This window comes from Papio anubis, chromosome 13, assembly GCF_008728515.1.
Source record: "Papio anubis isolate 15944 chromosome 13, Panubis1.0, whole genome shotgun sequence".
NCBI classification, from domain to species: domain Eukaryota; kingdom Metazoa; phylum Chordata; class Mammalia; order Primates; family Cercopithecidae; genus Papio; species Papio anubis.
Window position 1 is genome coordinate 61590969 of NC_044988.1, and position 18527 is coordinate 61609495.

At 49.3% G+C, this 18527-nt stretch overlaps 1 protein-coding gene across 1 annotated transcript; it reads left to right on the plus strand.

Annotated features, from left to right (window-relative positions):
* Positions 1–4639: 4639 nt before the first annotated feature.
* Positions 4640–11513, plus strand: SPINK4 (serine peptidase inhibitor Kazal type 4). The gene is made up of 3 exons (XM_009188636.4): positions 4640–4700; positions 9900–9940; positions 11397–11513. The coding sequence occupies exons 1-3, from the start codon at positions 4640–4642 to the stop codon at positions 11511–11513; spliced, it is 219 nt and encodes a 72-aa protein (XP_009186900.1).
* The last annotated feature ends 7014 nt before the right edge of the window (positions 11514–18527 follow it).

The following is an 18527-nucleotide window of genomic DNA, read 5'->3' on the forward strand; positions in this document are numbered from 1 at the left end:
TTTTTAGACATGGGGTCTCACTACATTGCCCAGGCTTGTTTCAAACTCCTGGCCTCAAGCAATCCTCCTGCCTTAGCCTCCCAAAATGCTGGGATTACAGGCATGAGCCACCATGCCTAGACTCAACATTTATTGAGCACCTACTGTGTCCCACGCTCAGGACAGGGCACCAGGGCGATAGAGATAATTGAAACATTGTCCTCTTTCCCAGACAGCTTGCATCTTAGTCAGCAGATGGATAAGCAAGCACCACCAAAGTGCAGGCGGAAGACACAGATGGAGGAGACAGAAGGCACAATAAGAGTGGGGCATTCGGGGTAGGTGACAACAGTCATGACCTTGTTGGTGAAGGGCAGTTAGGAAGGTTTCAGAAGAGGGAATGTGTAAGCTAGTTTCACAGGATGAGAGTTGGGGGATAGACATGGGAGAGCCAGCAGTGCCAGCAGACAGAATAAATTGTGCAAGGGGTTCAGTTGAACTGAAGGAGTGCAGGTCCAGGGTGGGACAAGGTGAAGGTGAAGCTGGAAAGATGGGTTGGAATCAGATGTTGAAGGGGTGTGAACACCAGGCTAAGGAGGTTGGGCTTCTTCCTGTTGGCAGTGGACACCATTAAAGTTTTTTGGGCAAGATGACCTGGTCAGCTTTGCTCTTTAGGAAGCTTGTCCTGGACGCTGTGTGCAGAGTGATTTGGAGTGGCAGGTGGAGAGCCAGGGATATGAGTCAGGACACTATTGAGGTGTCCAGGTTGGAGACAACAGTGGCCAGGACTAGGGTAGCATGGGGGGTGTGGAGGGGCAGGGATGGATTCAAGAGCTATGTAGGAAGCAGGACCTAGACCCTCCACGGGAAGGCAAACAAGGCTGAAGGGTCAGTGCCTGGGATTCCAGTGACGGAGGTTGTTGGGATGTGAGGCAGAAGAGCAGAGATCAAGCCTGATTTAGCCCCCACTGACCATTCCAGATTCCTCTCACGGCCCTCCCCGGCTCCCTGACCCCACCTTACCTGCATGGCTTCTCTGTTCTTCAGATGGGACAAGCTTCTTCTTGCCTCACGGCTCTCACACATTCTGTTTCCTCTACCTGCAGCACTGTTCCCCTTGGCTACAGCCTGCCCTGCCCACTCAGCCCTTGGCGCCTCTGATCTCAGATGGATAGGTCACTCCTGGATCCTCTCACAGAACGGAGCATGTGTGGTTCATAGGACTCACTCCAACAGTGATGACACAATGCTGCTGCCCGTTCAGTACTGTCGCTCTACTAACCAAAGCTCCTGGAGGACAGGAGCTCTACCCGACTCACTCTCTGCCATATCCAAGCACTCAGCATGGAGCATGGCACTTAGCTGCTCATTAAACTCTTACTGAATACATGAACAGTGAATTAATGAGTGAAGTTTACCTGGATGCACTGACATCCTTAGTGGGCTGTTCAATAGCAGTTGGATATAGGAGTTAAGTTCACACTTTGATGAGATGACAGATTAGGAAGTTTGTTACTATGAGTGAATCTAGAAGTTATTTGTCTGAAGAGGAGACCTTGGGGTGGGGTGGGGTGGTAGGTGAGCTCAGCACTCCACAGGCTGCCCCTGACTTTACTCTGTGCTTTGAAGGATGCAAAATTCAAGCATCCTGGCTCCTTGCAGCAGCTAGAATGTTCAGCAGCCATTCCTGCCACATGGATAGAGGTCTAAGGTCCAAAACAAGGACGGGGTCAAACCCTTTTGCTCCCCTCTGTCCCTTCCTCACTATAACCTGGGACACTGACAGACAGACCTGGGATCAGATGAGAAATGAAGAGAGGCCCAGGAGCTTCACATGTACAAGGGTAGGAGGCAGGCAGATGCCAGACCTGCTCAGCCTAGAGGTGCTCGTGCAAGTACAGGAGGTTCATGCAGGTACAGGAGGCCAGAGACAAAGCTGCGACCCCCAAGGATTCTCAGGGAGGCCGACCTCTTGTGTGAGGAAGGCCTCTCTTTTTTCGAAGCCATCCAACAATGAAACTGGTAGGGAGTGAACTCCCCATAACCACGAATGGCCTCCCAGTGAGGCTGCTGTAGAAAAGCCTGCTGGAAGAAGGCAGATGAAACCCAGATGACCATTATTTTTGATTTTATTATTTTATTTTATTTATTTTATTTTTTGAGACAGAGTCTGGCTCCATCACCCAGGCTGGAGTGCAGTGGTGCAATCTCGGCTCACTGCAACCTCCATCTCCCTGGTTCAAGCAATTCTCCTGCCTCAGCCTCCCAAGTAACTGAGATTACAGGCGCACGCCACCAAACCCAGCTAATTTTTTTTTTTTTTTTTTTGTATTTTTAGTAGAGATGAGGTTTCACCATGTCAGCCAGCCTAGTCTCAAACTCCTGACCTCAGGTGATCCACCTAGCTTGGCCTCCCCAAAGTGTTAGGATTACAGGCATGAGCCATCACACCAAGCCTATTTTTTGTTTTTACTTATTTATTTATTGAGACAGTTTCTCACTCTGTCACCAGGCCGGAATGCCACGTGGCGCGATCTTGGCTCACTGCACCCTCCGGTTCCCAGGTTCAAGCAATTCTCCTTCCTCAGCCTCCGGAGTAGCTGGGATTACAGGTATGTGCCACCACGCCCGGCTAATTTTTTGTATTTTTAGTAGAGATGGGTTTCACTATGTTGACCAGGGCTGGTCTCAAACTCCTGACCTCAAGTCAAGCACCCCCCTCAGCCTCCTCCCAAAGTGCTGGAATTACAGGTGTGAGCCTTGGTGCCTGGCCCCAAGATGACCTTTAAAGTCCAACTCCCCTTTTATAAGATGACGTTTTTGCTTTAGGACAGGAAGTCATCATTAAATATTTGCTCTTCCTGCCTAAGCAATGGAAAGATAGCTGCCACCTGCCTCAGAGGCATCCCTGGGACTGTGCAGTTTCCTAAGGAGGAACAGAAGGATCTTGAAGCTGAGTCAAGGATCACTGGGGGCCTCAAGCTAGTCTTGGCCACAAATCTGGGGCTTCTGTGGGTCTGTAGAGGTAACTGACTGGCTTGTGTCCCCAAAGAGACTGTTCTTTTTTTTTAATTAAAAACAATTTTTTTTTTTTTTTTTGTAGAGCTGGGGTCTTTCTATATTGCCCAGGCTGGTCTCTAACTTCTGGGCTCAAGCAATCCTCCTGCCTCAGCCTACCAAGTGTTAGGATTACAGGCATCAGTCACCGCACCTGGCTGGGGCTGTCCTCAAACAAGAATCCTTCACCTTGTCATTATAATATTCTTGCAACTTATCTGTAGGCTTGAAATCTTTCGAAATAAAGTTTTTCTTTAAAAAATAAACACAGATTCTGATTTAAGTATTTCAGAGCGAAGCTCAGCATCTGTATTCCCCCTTGCCCCGCCCCGGGAAATCCAATCTGCAGATAGAGCTGAAAAACACTGATCTAGATGAATTAGAGAAATGTGTATGTAAATAAAATTTATTTTATAAATCAGAAATTCTTTGAGAGCAAATACCAAATTACTTATTAATGTATACTGTGTAAATATGGGGGAGTTTTAGATATTGATTTTTCTTTAAAAGAATCTTGTCTTTATTTAACCTATGAAGATGCAGATGAGGCCGCGTGCGGTGGCTCATGCCTGTAATCCCAGCACTTTGGGAGGCCAAGGCAGGCGGATCACGAGGTCAGGAATTCGAGACCAGCCTGGCCAACATAGTGAAACCCAGTCTCTACTAAAAATACAAAAAATTAGCTGGGCAGGTGGCAGGCGCCTGTAATCCTAGCCACTCAGGAGGCTGAGGCAGGAGAATCTCTTGAACCCAGGAGGCAGGGGTTGCAGCCAGCCGAGATCATGCCAGGCACACCAGCCCGGGTGACAGTATGAGACTCTATCTCAAAAAAAAAAAAAAAAGAAGAAAATGCAAATGAACACATAATACCTGCAAAACAAGAAGGCATCTTCCTTTTAATGTTTTATTTTGCCTTTGTTTTGCGTGTTAGTTGTGCCCACTTTGTGGTACAAAAAAAAAGTGAAATAAAAGTAAGTAAAAACAATCATTTCTGCTTACATTTACAGCTTATTTCATATTCTGCAAAATGTTTTCCCATCTGCTATCACCGCCCCCGTCCTCACAGCAGCCTGGGAGAAAGGCAGAGCCTAAACTATCATCTCTATTTTGTGCATGGGTGATCTGAGGCCCAGGTAAGAAGAGTGGCTCTACTGAGGTCCCAGAGTTGGTTGCTGGAGGCACTGGCAAAGGAATCCAGGCTCCAGCCCCCTTCTCTGCCTCCTGTCATCTTCCAGTTGCTTTTTTCCTCTGTCTTTCTCTATCCCTTTCCATTTCTCTCTGCCTTGAACTCTCTCTCTCTTTCTCTTTCTACTTCAACTTTCCTCTCCTTGCTCCAACCCTCAGACTGGAGTCAGCTTTGCAAGTTGTCCAAACTTTTTGTTACTCTGGAAACCTGCCAGCCCCATGGCCACGGCCCCATCTCATCAAAAGCTCAGCATCTCTACCTAGAGCAAGCCCTTTCCAGATGCCCGTGTGCAGAGATTAACTCTGGCCTCTCCATCTGGCCCTAGATAAGATTAGGGGAGCGGCACTATAAATAGGCACCCATCCTTCCCCAGGCCCAGGTCCCAGCCAACTCAGGCTACACCATCCCGGGATCAGCATGGCCATCCACCAGTGGGTAGTCACCCTGGCCTTGGCTGCCCTCCTTGTTGTGGACAGGGGTGAGTGGGCAGAACCTGGATTCTCTGTGGCTTTGTGTTGGTAGGTGAGCTTGGGGTGAGAGCAGAAGCAGGGCCTGGAGCACCCTGTGAGGCCCCAGCTTTTTCCATGTACCTTCATTCTACATATGCACCCCCCACTGTGGTGGGGGAAGTTCTGGGCTGGGAGAAAAGAAACGGGTCCAAATCCTGACTCTGGCGCAGAGTTGCCAAAGTCCCCTACCCTCTTGGGGCCTCAGTTTCTCCAGCTGCAAAGGAGGGGATTGTTCCAGTTCAAAGCTGCACTGAGCAACTATCGGGCTGGAAGTTGTAGGGGCAGAAGGGAGCAGGTGGGTACCAGCTGTCAGGAGAGATTGACAAGTATGCTGGCTGCAGGGTGGTGGGTGCTAAGAGAGACCCGGCCTAGGTCTTCTGAGCTCCCAATCTCTCTGAAAGGCTGTGGTTTGGGACTTGGGCAGCCATGTGAGCATGACAGAGCCCTTTCCCAGGACTGGACACATATACCTGGGGTGGGGCCCCCTCAGGGTCTGGGCCATCCCTGCAATCTCACAGCTACCATGTCAGGCACTGTTCTGAGCCCTTAAGATAGATTAGTGACCCAAACAGAAAAAGCACGGTCCTAATGGAGCATAAATCCAATGGGGTAGAGGAAAAGGGGAAAGGCAATAAAGAAGATGGTTACAATGTATGTTGAACAGTATGTTAGAAGGTGATAAAAGTTAAGGAAAAAACACTTGGCAGGGTGATGGGCACTGGAAGGGGGTTGCAATTTCAAATCAGGAGAGGTCTCTCTGAGAGTCCGATGTTTGAGCAAAGCTTAAAGGAGATGAGGGACTAAGCCATGTGGATATCTGGGAGAAGAAGCTTCCAGGCAGAGGGAACAGCTCAGGTGCAAAGGACCTGAGGCAGGAGCATGCCTGGAGTGACTGAGATACTGTAAGACCGCTGTGGCAGGAGGGGATGCGGTACGGAGTGATAGGAGAGGAGATGAGAAGGGCAACTGGGAACTATACCCAGAAAGACCTTGTTGGCCAGCGCAGGAACTTGGCTTTTCCTCTCACTAAAATGGGAGGCACCGAAGGCTTTGAGCAGAGAGTTATGTCTTTCAAGGGTTGCTCTGGTCGGTATATTGAGAATAAACCGACAGGGAAGCGCGGAGACCAGTTAGGACCCATCTGGACAAAAGCTATACGTTATAAGGCAACGCCTGGCAGGATCCCAGGGCCACTGACCTCATGGCCAGTCCCACATCCATTTCCCCAGCTGGAAACAGACCTGGGCATGGGGGAAAGGGAAATGGGTCTGGGGGCCTGTTCAGGAGCAGCCTGCTTACACCCAGCCTGCTTACGCCCAGCCTGCTTACGCCCAGCCTGCTTATGCCCAGCCTGGCACCTACACCTACGTACTCCTTGAGCAGCTGGGAACACTGAAGAACCTGGTCTGAAGAAGTTTGGTTTTTGTTTGTTTGTTTTTGTTTTTGTTTTTTGCATATTTCAGATTACTGCCTGGGCTGAGTGAGGAGGGGGCACTTTGGGTCAAGGTCAAGGGCAGCCTGGGGGTAAATGCAAATTTCCCCCACATCCCCCAGGAAGAAACTCTGACATCATAGAGTTCTGAACACTCCCTCCTCCCAATACACTTTAATTTTTTTTAATTAAAAAAAAATTTTTTTTTTTTTCAAGACGGAGTCTTGCTCTGTCACCCAGGCTGGAGTGCAGTGGCGCAATCTTGACTCACTGCAACCTCCACCTCCCAGGTTCAAGCAATTATCCTGACAGCCTCCTGAGTAGCTGGGATTATAGGCATGCGCCATCACACCCAGCTAATTTTTGTATTTTTAGTAGAGACGGGGTTTCACCGTGTTGGCCAGGCTGGTCTCGAACTTCTGACCCCAAGATTTGCCCACCTCAGCTTCCCAAAGTGCTGGGATTACACCAATGCACTTTAGTATTCAATTCCTGAACACCCACAGTGTGGGACATTGAACCAAGTGCTGCACAAGGGCAGACATAAAGGAACCCCAAGGAGCTCAGGTGCATAGGGAGGCGGGGTGACCCAGTGAGTGGGACAGTACATGGTGGTGTGAAAGAACCCTCTATCCAGATCTGCTCAGGAAACTGCGAGACATAAAGGCAGCTTTACTGAGGGCAGCATCAAGCCTTGAAAGGAGAGTACAATTCGGTGGGAGGAGAGCAGAGATGAGGACATTTCAGGAAAGGGACATGGCATGAGCCAAAGCAGAGCCCAATCCAGGACCTGTGAGCAGAGAGGAATAGCTGGGGTGTGAAGAGGTATACTAGAAAGTGAGCCCAAGAAGTAAGTTTGGGGTCAGCTCACACAGTGCCCTGAACATAAGACTCAGCAGCTCAGGTCCATAGGGAGGCTTAGTGATCAGGACGGGGAACCATGGAAGGGCTTTATATTTTTTAAATGATTTTCTTTTCCCTAACAGTTAAACAGCAAGAAATGCACAAATCTTATCACTCGCTGAATCTTATCAATGAGTCTTGACAATGCATACACTCGTGTAACCCAAACCCCCATCAAGATACAGGACATCTTGAGACAAGGACTTGGGGAAGAAAAATAAATACAAAACATTTCCATAGCCCCAGAAATTCCCCTATGTCAGTCAATCCCTGTCCCCATCCCAGTGCTCTGACTCTTTTTTTTTTTTAAGAGACAAAGTCTCACTCTGTTGCCCAGGCTGGAGTGCAGTGGTGCAATCATAGCTCACTGCAGCTTCAACCTCCTGGATTCAAACAATCCTCCTATCTCAGCCTCACAAGTAGCTGAGACTACAGGTGCGTGCCATCACACTCAGCTAATTTTTAAATTTTTAAAATGTTTATTTATTTATTTATTTATTTATTTATTTTTGAGACGGAGTTTTGCTCTGTTACCCAGATTGGAGTCCAATGGCACAATCTCGACTCACTGCAATCTCTGCCTACTGGGTTCAAGTGATTCTCCTGCCTCAGCCTCCTAAGTAGCTGGGATTATAGGTGTGCATCACCATGCCCAGCAAATTTTTGTATATTTAGTAGAGATGGGTTTCACCATGTTGGTCAGGCTGGTCTTGAACTCCTGACTTCAGGTGATTCACCCGCCTCGGCCTCCCAAAGTGCTGAGATTACAGGTGTGCGCTACTGCAACCTGCCCTAATTGTTAAATTTTTTGTAGGGACGGGGTCTTGCTATGTTGCCCAGGCTGGTCTCAAACTCCTGGTTTCAAGTGATCCTCAGCCTCCCAATGTGATTTTTTTCCATCATAGATTAGTTGGCCTGTTCTAGGATTTCTTTTTTTTTTTTTTTTTTTTTTTTTTTGAGACGGAGTCTCGCTGTGCTCCCAGGCTGGAGTGCAGTGGCGTGATCTCGGCTCACTGCAAGCTCCGCCTCCCGGGTTCACGCCATTCTCCCACCTCAGCCTCCCAAGTAGCTGGGACTACAGGCGCCCGCCACCACGCCCGGCTAGTTTTTTGTATTTTTAGTAGAGACGGGGTTTCACCGTGTTCGCCAGGATAGTCTCGATCTCCTGACCTCGTGATCCACCCGCCTCGGCCTCCCAAAGTGCTGGGATTACAGGCTTGAGCCACCGCGCCCGGCCTCTAGGATTTCACATAAATGGAATCATAGGGTATATAATCTTTTGTGTCGGGTTTCTTTTGCTCAGCAAACTATTTTTGAGATTCAGCCATGTTATTGCATGTATCAGTTGCTTGTTTTAATTGTTGAGTAGTGTCCCATTGTATTTATCCATTCTCCTGTTGAAGGACATTTGGATCACTTTCAGTTTGGGCAATTTGACATGGAAGGGTTTTAAGCAGTTCAGTGACAAATCTAGGTTTGCATTTTGATACCCCAGTGCCAGCCTTAAACAGCACATCAGGGGTGACTTAGTCTAAGTTTCTGTTTCCCGCTCTCTGTGGAAATATCTTGTAATAGCATCTCCAGGAAAATATAAAACTACATTGCCTTGCACACCTCCAGTAATGGGAAACTCATTACTTCTGGAGATAGCTTCTTTCACTGTGGCATAGCTCCCACTGAGAGAAAATTCTGCTTCATATGGAACCCAAACCTGCTTCCCTGCAGCCTCCTCACAGAGGTGGGCTCTGCTCTGTGAGGTTGAAAAGAGTCCATCTCTCCCTCAGCCCCAGGATAGCCCTTCAGAGACTTTAGCGAGCATCCTGCCCTTCTGTAATTTACATAAACGCCCTTCCTTCCACCTGTGCCATTAGACATGGCTCTAGTTCCCTCATCCACCCATCACGCTTGTCAGTCACATCACAGTTTGCTCATGTCCTATAAGCACTTCAGCCAGACCTTGAGGGGCACACCGGTGTATGTTGAAAGAGTCAGGCTCTGGACTGCAACAGACAGGTGTGCAAATCCTAGCTCTGCCTTGACAAACTGCTTTGCATCACCTCTGAGCCTCTTTCATAGATGGTTAAACTGACCTATGCCCCAGAAAACAGATTCTCAGATACATGCAATTTACTGGGGAGCGTTCATGGGAGTAACATCCATGAAGGATGAGGGAAGTTGACTTCCATGCAGTGCAACAGAGGCTTCAGATGATCCTACAGGCAGCTCTGGACAAGGGGATCAGGGCCTTTGTAACCACATCAACCCGACATGGGATATCGGCTATTCCTGGGTAGAGGATGTAGCCTTGGGCAAGGCAGCTCCATTCTCTGAGGGTAATTCCTAGGAAGGGACTTGCAGTGAGTGGTCAATATTCCTGGCAGCTGGGGAAATGAGTGCCTCAGTCTTGTGGGAGGGCTCTTGGTGGCAGAACACAGCATCCACTGCTATCTCCTTTCTTCCCTCTGTTATACAGCAGTAAGAGGGATGGAGAGGAGTTAAAATCATGTGTTCTCAATGCCTGGCACATAATAACTGCTGAATTATTATTTTATAATTATTATATGGGACACAACATCTCCAGCGGGATCTAACTAACGAGGAATAGGCTGGACTGTCACCTTCCTAATTTTTTAATTTCTGTCTCTGTTTATGGAACCCAAAATCACATCAGTTTTCTGGCAACCCCATTGTCTGGTGGCTCATCACCTTCCCTTGAGGAATTCCAGGTTGGGTAGTTGCTGGACCAAGCTCCCTGAAGGAGAAGCAGTCCTCAGACCCCTAGACCTGGGGTCTAGAGCTGGTATCATCTAATTCTTGCCTCTTTGTGTTTCAGAAGGGCCAGTGGCAGCAGGAAAGCTCCCTTTCTCAAGAATGGTAAGGCAGCTGCGTGCTGTTCTCACCTTCCCTCTGCCGAGAGGAGTCCTCTCATCCACGCTGAGAAACCAGTTATTCTTCTCCACGATCCTGCTCAGATACCTTCAATGGCTCTCAGGTGTCCAAGGTGGCCTCCTGGCCTGCACATTCCCCAGATTAGCCCCCAAAGCTGAGTAGGCCCAGTCACCTCACCCAAGTCCCAAGATTGGCCCAAAGCCCTTGTGATGTCCCCCACCTGGTCTCCAAGGCCCCTTCCATCAGTGAGATCTCCCTACCCAGGCTTAGCAGGACAGGGTGTGCACTCTGCTCTGTATAGTGCAGACAGGCAGGCCATGGAGTTCAGGCCAAAGAGGGGAGCTTAGCACACTGAAAGCACCTGTGGAGTGTGCCAGCCTCCTCCCACCACATTCCATCTGATTGTCTCAACACCAAGTTGTCCCCGAATCCTGATTCCACCTTGGCCCTCGGTCTGATGCCCCCAGTGACCAGAAGGCAGTGGTGCTGGCATCCTTGAGACCCTTGAGATTGCCCCTTCACATAGTGGAATGAGGAGGGTCGCAGCTACCTTCCCACCCACAGCCTAGCATCCTCCCTGTCATTCCATCAGAATCCAGCCCCACTTATTCAGTGCCAAAAAGCCAAATACTTTACATACATTATTTCAATTAACCCTATGTGGGAGGAACACCACTATTATAATTTTGACAGATGAGGAAATTGAGACTCAGAGAGTGGAAATACCTCAATTAAGGTTATACAGCTAATCAGTGGCAAAATTCAGGTTTCTAGGGTTCGAGCCTTCACAGTTGCACCGCACCACCTTTCTCACCCTATCCCTGTCTCAGGCGCTAATGCCAGTCCTGACTGAGTTCTCACCTTGACCTCAGGCCTGTCCTAAAACCCTTTCAGACAGCCTCGATTAAACCCCAAGCTCTGTCCCCTTTCTTCAGCCTTCCCACCCTTGGCAACCTTTCTGACATGGGCCTGATAGATCATGCAGGCCAGGGAGAGCTCAGGAGCCACCAGGGAGAGAGGGGCCTCCTGGGAATGACGGGTGGTTCTGTATCCTGGGGTCTTCAATGGGATCAGCAGCAGAAGTTCTGATTAGTTCTGACTGGTGTGAACCAGTCCCCAGGTGCTTGAGGGCACAAACTCACTCCACACACATACACATAAACACAGGCATACGCTTGAATGCCTGCACACCCAGGCTCCAGAGACACAGGTACACATATGTACACATCCAGCCATAGGCGCACACGTGGTCATGCACACACATATATAAGCAAACACACCAAGGGGCCCTGAGTGGTTGGTTTCATCTTCACTGGACCCACACTGGGGCCTTCTTGACTCTGATACCTCACTGGAGCCCCTCTGACTCCGAGTAGAACCCCTGTATCTCTCCCCACTGCCTCTGAATCCCTGAGCCCTCTCCCTCCCTTCTCTTCCACAGCCCATCTGTGAACACATGGTAGAGTCTCCAACCTGTTCCCAGACCTCCAACCTGGTCTGTGGCACTGATGGGCTCACATATACGAATGAATGCCAACTCTGCTTGGCCCGGATATAAGTCCACCCCACAACCCCTGCTTGCTTGGGTGGGCCCCATCTCTGGTGCACAGTTTGAAAGGAGCAAGACTTGACCTGCTTCTTCCTTCATACATGCTTGACCTGAGAAGAGTCCTCCAACATGTGCCCCTAATAGAATGAGCACCAGATTAACTCAAAGAAGGCACATGGTTCCAAGCAGAAATCTAGAAGCTGGTGGCGGGTAGGGAGTAGGGGCAGAAACCCTTTTCCTTGTTCTGTCCTGACCAAGTGACCTCATTTGTTCTTTCATTTGTCTATCCAGCAATTATTTATTGAGCATTTACTATGTGCTAGGCACTGGGGCTAGAACAGAGCATAAGTTAGACAGCATCACTATCCTCCTGGAACATACAATTGGTGTAAGGGGGAAGCCAGGCTTGATAGTCAGCCAATTGCAGCACAGAATTTTTTTTTTTTTTTCCCCCGAGACGGACTCTCGCTGTCACCCAGGCTGGAGTGCAGTGGCACAATCTTGGCACATTGCAACCTCCGCCTCCTGGGTTTAAGTATTCTCCTACCTCAGCCTTCCAAATAGCTGGGATTACAGGCACCCATCACCACATCTGGCTTTTTTTTTTTTTTTTTTTTTTTTTGTATTTTTAGAAGACATAGGTTTCACCATGTTGGCCAGGCTGGTCTCAAACTCCCGACCTCAAGTGATCCGCCTGCCTTGGCCTCCCAAAGTGCTGGGATTACAGGCATGAGCCACTGTGCCCAGCCTTCAACACAGAATTCTAAGGGATCAGTGGGGCACATAGGATGTCATGGGAGCAGGGAAGAGGCAAGGCCAGGGAAGACTGCCCGGAGGATGTTAACTCCTGAGCTCAACCCTGAGGAATAAGTAGAAATTAGCTAGGAAAAAGGAGCAAGGGAAGATAATTCCAAGTAGATGAGTTTGAAAAGGTCTACAAGGGAAAGAAAGTTTTTTTTTTTGTTTGTTTTTTTTTTTTTTTGGTGACAGAGCGAGGCTCTGTCACCCAGGCTGGAGTGCAGTGGCCGGATCTCAGCTCACTGCAAGCTCCGCCTCCCGGGTTCACGCCATTCTCCTGCCTCAGCCTCCCAAGTAGCTGGGACTACAGGCGCCCGCCACCTCGCCCGGCTAGTTTTTTTGTATTTAATAGAGACGGGGTTTCACCGTGTTAGCCAGGATGGTCTCGATCTCCTGACCTCGTGATCCGCCCGTCTCGGCCTCCCAAAGTGCTGGGATTACAGACTTGAGCCACCGCGCCCGGCCCGGGAAAGAAAGTTTACATTTGAAGAAATATAAGAAGTTGGACATGTTGGAGTATAAAGTTTAAGGGAGAATGGGGGAGAGGCAAGAAGTGAGTCCAGAGAGATGAGCAGGGCTGGAACATGACCTCGCTACATCAGATCACCTATTGGCTTAGTTTCTTCATCAATAAAACCCATCTTCTATGATCCTGAGAACTAAATGAGACCATGGAAGTGAAGAAAGTCCTCAGAAGCTGCAAAGCGGCCGGGCACGGTGGCTCAAGCCTGTAATCCCAGCACTTTGGGAGGCCGAGATGGGCGGATCACGAGGTCAGGAGATCAAGACCATCCTGGCTAACACAGTGAAACCCCGTCTCTACTAAAAATACAAAAACTTAGCCGGGCGAGGTGGCAGGCGCCTGTAGTCCCAGCTACTCGGGAGGCTGAGCCAGGAGAATGGCGTAAACCCGGGAGGCGGAGCTTGCAGTGAGCTGAGATCCGGCCACTGCACTCCAGCCTGGGTGACAGAGCGAGACTCCGTCTCAAAAAAAAAAAAAAAAAAAAAAAAAAAAGAAGCTGCAAAGCTCTGGATAGACGTGAAAGTTTGTATTTGAGGAAATATAAGGAACATGAGGATGTTGTCCTAGCTTAGAGAAAGATCATGCTAATTAAAGACTCATGGTTAGGAGACACATTGGGAGTGGGATTGACAGGCTTGGTATGTGATTGGATGTAAAGGCTGAGGGGAAGGAGGCAGCATACTGGTTTCTGATTTGTGGGCTTGGGCGGCCAGTGGTTCCATGTGCTGAGATGGGTGGTCTGGGGGTCTGCACCAGTTCTGTGGGGGGCAATGATGTTTGTGGACAGTTGAGCCCCTAGGACATCCCACTGGATATGGACAACTGCATGAACAGGTAGGACAGGTCCGAGCTGGAGACAGATTTGGCAGCCATCAGCATGTACTGGTGGTTGAAACCCCAGGAAGCTGAAATCCCCCAGCGGGAGGGTGTGCAAAAAGGAAAAGCTGTAGAAGGATGTGACCATGGACGCTTGGGATCTGCCCTGTATCCGTACACTGCATATGTGGGCAACGCTCAGCAGGATGTCTGGATAGACTATGCCAGGTCCCTGAATGGTACACTACAGCTCCTGAGAAGGTAGCCTCATGCCTGTCTTCTTTGATCCTAGAAAAACCAAATAGGACATCCAGATCGTGAAAGATGGCAAATGCTGATCCCACAGGAGCACCTCAAGCCATGAAGTGTCAGGCTGGAGAACAGTGGTGGGCGGGGAGAGGATATGACACGAAATAAAAAATCCAGCCCAACTCAGTGAAGTAATCAGTGTCTCTGGGGACACTGGTTGCAGAGGTGATACAAGGTGGATCTCGCATTGTCCCCTCTACTCTGAATTTGATGTCCAGCTTCTCTCCATCCCTCTGGTGCTCCTCAACCCCATCACATGTCCCCTCAGAGGTCCCAGTTATCTTCCGCCTGCCTAAGAGGCCAGTCCCTGACCCCAAGATGCTGCCTAGGACTCCCATCTGCCCCGGCCTGGACTGTCATTCAGGTGAGGAACCTAGGTGAGGTCTGTATCCTCTGCCACTGCTGGGGTGCATGGCCCAGCCTCAGAAAGCCTCTGTGAAATCAGGAACAGTGGCTTACACCTATAATCCCAGCACTCTGGGAGGCTGAGGGTGGCAGGATCGCTTCAGGCCAGCCTGGGCAACATAGTGAGACTGTCTTACCATTTTTTTTTTTTTTAATTAGCCAGGCTTGGTGGCATGCACCTGTAGTCCCAGCTACTCAGGAGACTGAGGTGGGAGGATCGCTTGAGCCTGGGAAGTCGAGGCTGCAGTGAGCCATGATTGCATCACTGCATCCCAGCCTGAGTGACAGAGTGAAACCCTGTCTCAAAAAAGAAAAAAAAAAAGCTTTGTGAGAGTCACCCTGTGTACCCAATGGCTTCCTCCTGGGCTGTGCCAGCACTCCAAGGCATGCACACACAGACATGTGGCACAGCAATGGCTGATATTCAGGCAGTGTACACAGTACAGCTGAACTGCTTGTTGTAACACTGCACTAGGTTTTTTTTTTTTTTTTTTTTGAGACGGAGTCTCGCTGTGCTCCCAGGCTGGAGTGCAGTGGCGTGATCTCGGCTCACTGCAAGCTCCGCCTCCCGGGTTCCCGCCATTCTCCTGCCTCAGCCTCCCAAGTAGCTGAGACTACAGGCGCCCGCCATCACGCCCGGCTAGTTTTTTGTATTTTTAGTAGAGACGGGGTTTCACCATGTTAGCCAGGATAGTCTCGATCTCCTGACCTCGTGATCCACCCGCCTCGGCCTCCCAAAGTGCTGGGATTACAGGCTTGAGCCACCGCGCCCGGCCTGAACTAGGTTTTTCACAATCAAAAACAGGTGCTGCCCCAAGCCCTTTGAGTGCCCCCCCCCATACCCTAGCCACCCAGATTGTCCCCTGGAAACACTTGGGTCTTGGCATCCAGGATCTGGGCTTAATTCCTGGCACTGCGGGATGATTTCCAGATGCTGCTCTGCTCTTTTGGTCAACATCCACTCTGACTGGTTGTCAAATATTCTGACATTAGGCACAGCCCCAGGCATGTACTGCACACATGCACTCACACAGTGTTCCACAGGGACACACAGCATTCAGAATTGTCACCATTGACAGAGACCCCTCCTGTGGTATATGTTGAATACCTCCTCTTTTGGTCAAAGCTCCTAGGCAGAGCCTCTTGATAATGGTGGCAGGAGAAAGGGGTATGGAGAGAGGTCTGGGCAGGTGAGAGCAGTTTCACACACTCTGATTCCTGCTGCAGAGTAGGCACAAAGGGCAGGAAATGCTCTGTAGAAGACACACGTCTGAGAGAATGGGTGCAGGAAGGCAGGAAGCTACTTTCCCTGCACCACTGGAATGGGAACACTTAGCAGGAATTGTTGCTGATAGATTTGTAGGTCGCAGGACTGCGAGGCCATCTATGAATAAGGCCTTCTACTGGGACTGATTCATACCTGTTTCATACCTGCATATGAATGATGTAGGATTGTTTGGCTGTGAGAGGCAGAAAACCCAAAATAACAGTGACTTATAGACAGAACTTCATTTCTCCCACACATAGACTTATGTAGTATGGCAACTCCATGCTCCTCTATTTTGTTACTCTGCCATCTGCATCAGTTTCTACCTCAGGTCCAAGACAGCTACTCCAACCACAGCCATCACATCTGCATTCTAGGCCACAGAGAGAAAGGGCATGCCACCTGCCTCTGAAGACATTTCCCGTAAGATGTACATACTCTGTACAAACCCCATTAGCTAAAAAGTAGTCTCGTGGCCTTCTGAGCAGGGAGACTGAGAAATACAGTCTATCTGGTTGGCCATGCATTAAACTAAAAATTAGTTCACTTTTTGTAGGAGAAAGTGGATATTGGTGACATCTAAAAGTTTCTGCCCTAAGTGGGACACCCCTCTTATACCCAAGTGGCATAGCCCAGCCAAGCATCTCATCAGTGACCCTTCCTTCCCAGGCTTCTACTCATCATCTGAGGAATCAGAGATTAAGCCTGAACAATGTGCCAGGCACCACCTGGAAGGAACACCTAATTCACCACTTACATATGTGGACTCTGTGGCCCCATCTCCGGGAACTACCCCAAAACCTAAGTGTTGGCCCCTAAAGACCATATCTATGGCATGAGACCCTGCTGCTCTGGCCACTGCTGATCAGCCAAAAGATTCTTCTCCAGGATCTTTCAAATTAGAAACAAGAAAACAGAGGCAGTTCCCCTATGGCACTGAAGCTGTAGGATGAGCAACACAGGGGTGGTTAGCAGTCACACGTCCTGCTTTGTGGAAGGAGGAATGAGAGGATGATGCAGGCACGCAGAGACAGAGTGATTACAATGTTTGAGTTCCTGAAGCCCAGCTTCCCTTGACCTTCCCAAAGTTACACGGGATAACTTGATATCATGACCACAAAGTTTCTACTTTGCCCAGTCTCTTTGGAATTAGGCTTCTGGTACTCTCTTTCCCTTTTTTTTTTTTTTTTGAGACGGAGTTTCGCTCTTGTTGCCTAGGCTGGAGTGCAGTGGCACGTTCTCAGCTCACCGCAACCTCCGCCTCCCGGGTTCAAGCAATTCTCCTGCCTCAGCCTCCCGAGTAGCTGGGATTACAGGCATGTGCCACAATGCCTGGCTAATTTGTATTTTTAGTAGAGACAGGGTTTCTCCATGTTGGTCAGGCTGGTCTTGAACTCTCAACCTCAGGTGATCCACCCACCTCAGCCTCCCAAAGTGCTGGGATTACAGGTGTGAGCCACTGTGCCTGGTTTGGCTTCTGGTACTTTCGACAAAGGTCCTGACTACTATATGAAGGAGTCTCAGAACAGGTAACCTTTAAGTTGTGCCTTGAAGGATAAGTAGAAACCATTAACTAAATAGACAATATCGAGGCCAGGCACGGTGGCCCATGCCTGTAATCCAATCACTTTGGGAGGCCGAGACAGACAGATTGCTTGAGCTCAGGAGTTCAAGACCAGCCTGGCCAACATGGCGAGACCCTGTCTCTGCCAAAAATACAAAAAAAAATTAGCCAGGCATGGTGGCACGCACCTGTGGTCGCAGCTACTCGGGAAGCTGAGGCGGGAGGATCGCTTGAGCCCAGGAGGCAGAGGTTGCAGTGAGCAGAGATCAAGCCACTGCACTCTAGCCTGGGCAAGAGAGCAAGACCCTATCTTGAAAAAAAAAAAAAGACAATGTGGGAGAATCTTTCAAGCCCCGAGGCTGAAGAATTAGTTTGTGGGAGCACACATTCCCATCTGTTCTCCCTGGGGTAGGACTTGCCATGTCCCAGGCAAGTGGACAACTGAGAAGGAGTGCTTTCTCCCCTTCTCACAGGAGAAGTTTCACAGGCAGAAACTCCTTGGATGAGCAGATCTGTGTGGGTGGGGCCTGTGCAATCACCCATCACATCTGCCCAGCAGTCCATGCCTTAGGGCCTCTTTTCTCAACCCTTAAGACAATAAAGGCTGTTAAGACTGTAAATTCCAATGCTGATAGAGATTCTGAGGCCATATGCAGCTATAGAAGTTTCACTATTGATGTGTGCATTCAACATTCATTCGCTCTCCAAATATTTATTGAGGTTTTACTATACACAGGACAATATGCTTGAAATAATGCTGTTACCAAGACAAAGAAGCTCCTTCACTCAAGGAACCCTGGCATTAAAGGCAAAGATTAATCAAATAATCCCACAAGTAAACTATCATGGACTATGTAAATGCTGTGAAAGAAATGTATGGGAAGCCGAGAGAGGATCCCACCTGGGGGCCTGACAGGGTCTCAAGACAGTAGGTGAGGGTTCTCCATGGAAGAGACATGTGAGTTGAATTCTGATGAATAAAAGTCACCTATACAAGTGTGGGGTTGGAGGAAGGAAGGTGAGGAGCTGTCCGAGCAGAGGCAGTAGCAGGTGCAAAGACTCCAAGAAGGAGAGCGTGCAGTGCATCTGAGGACCTGAAAGAAGAGTGGCTGACAGCAGAGAGCAAACAAATGAGGGGCTTGAGATGAGAGGGCAGAAGGCATGGGGTAAAGACTTTCGCCTTTAAAGTAAGAGAAATGGTGAGCCATTGGAGGGTTCCAAGCAGGGACTGACATGGCAAGATTTGCACTTTATGATCCCTCAGGCTGCTCTATGGAAAATGAACTAGAGTAGAGAGAAGTGGCAGCTAGAGGAAGAGGCAGAGGAGGAGAAGAAAAAAAT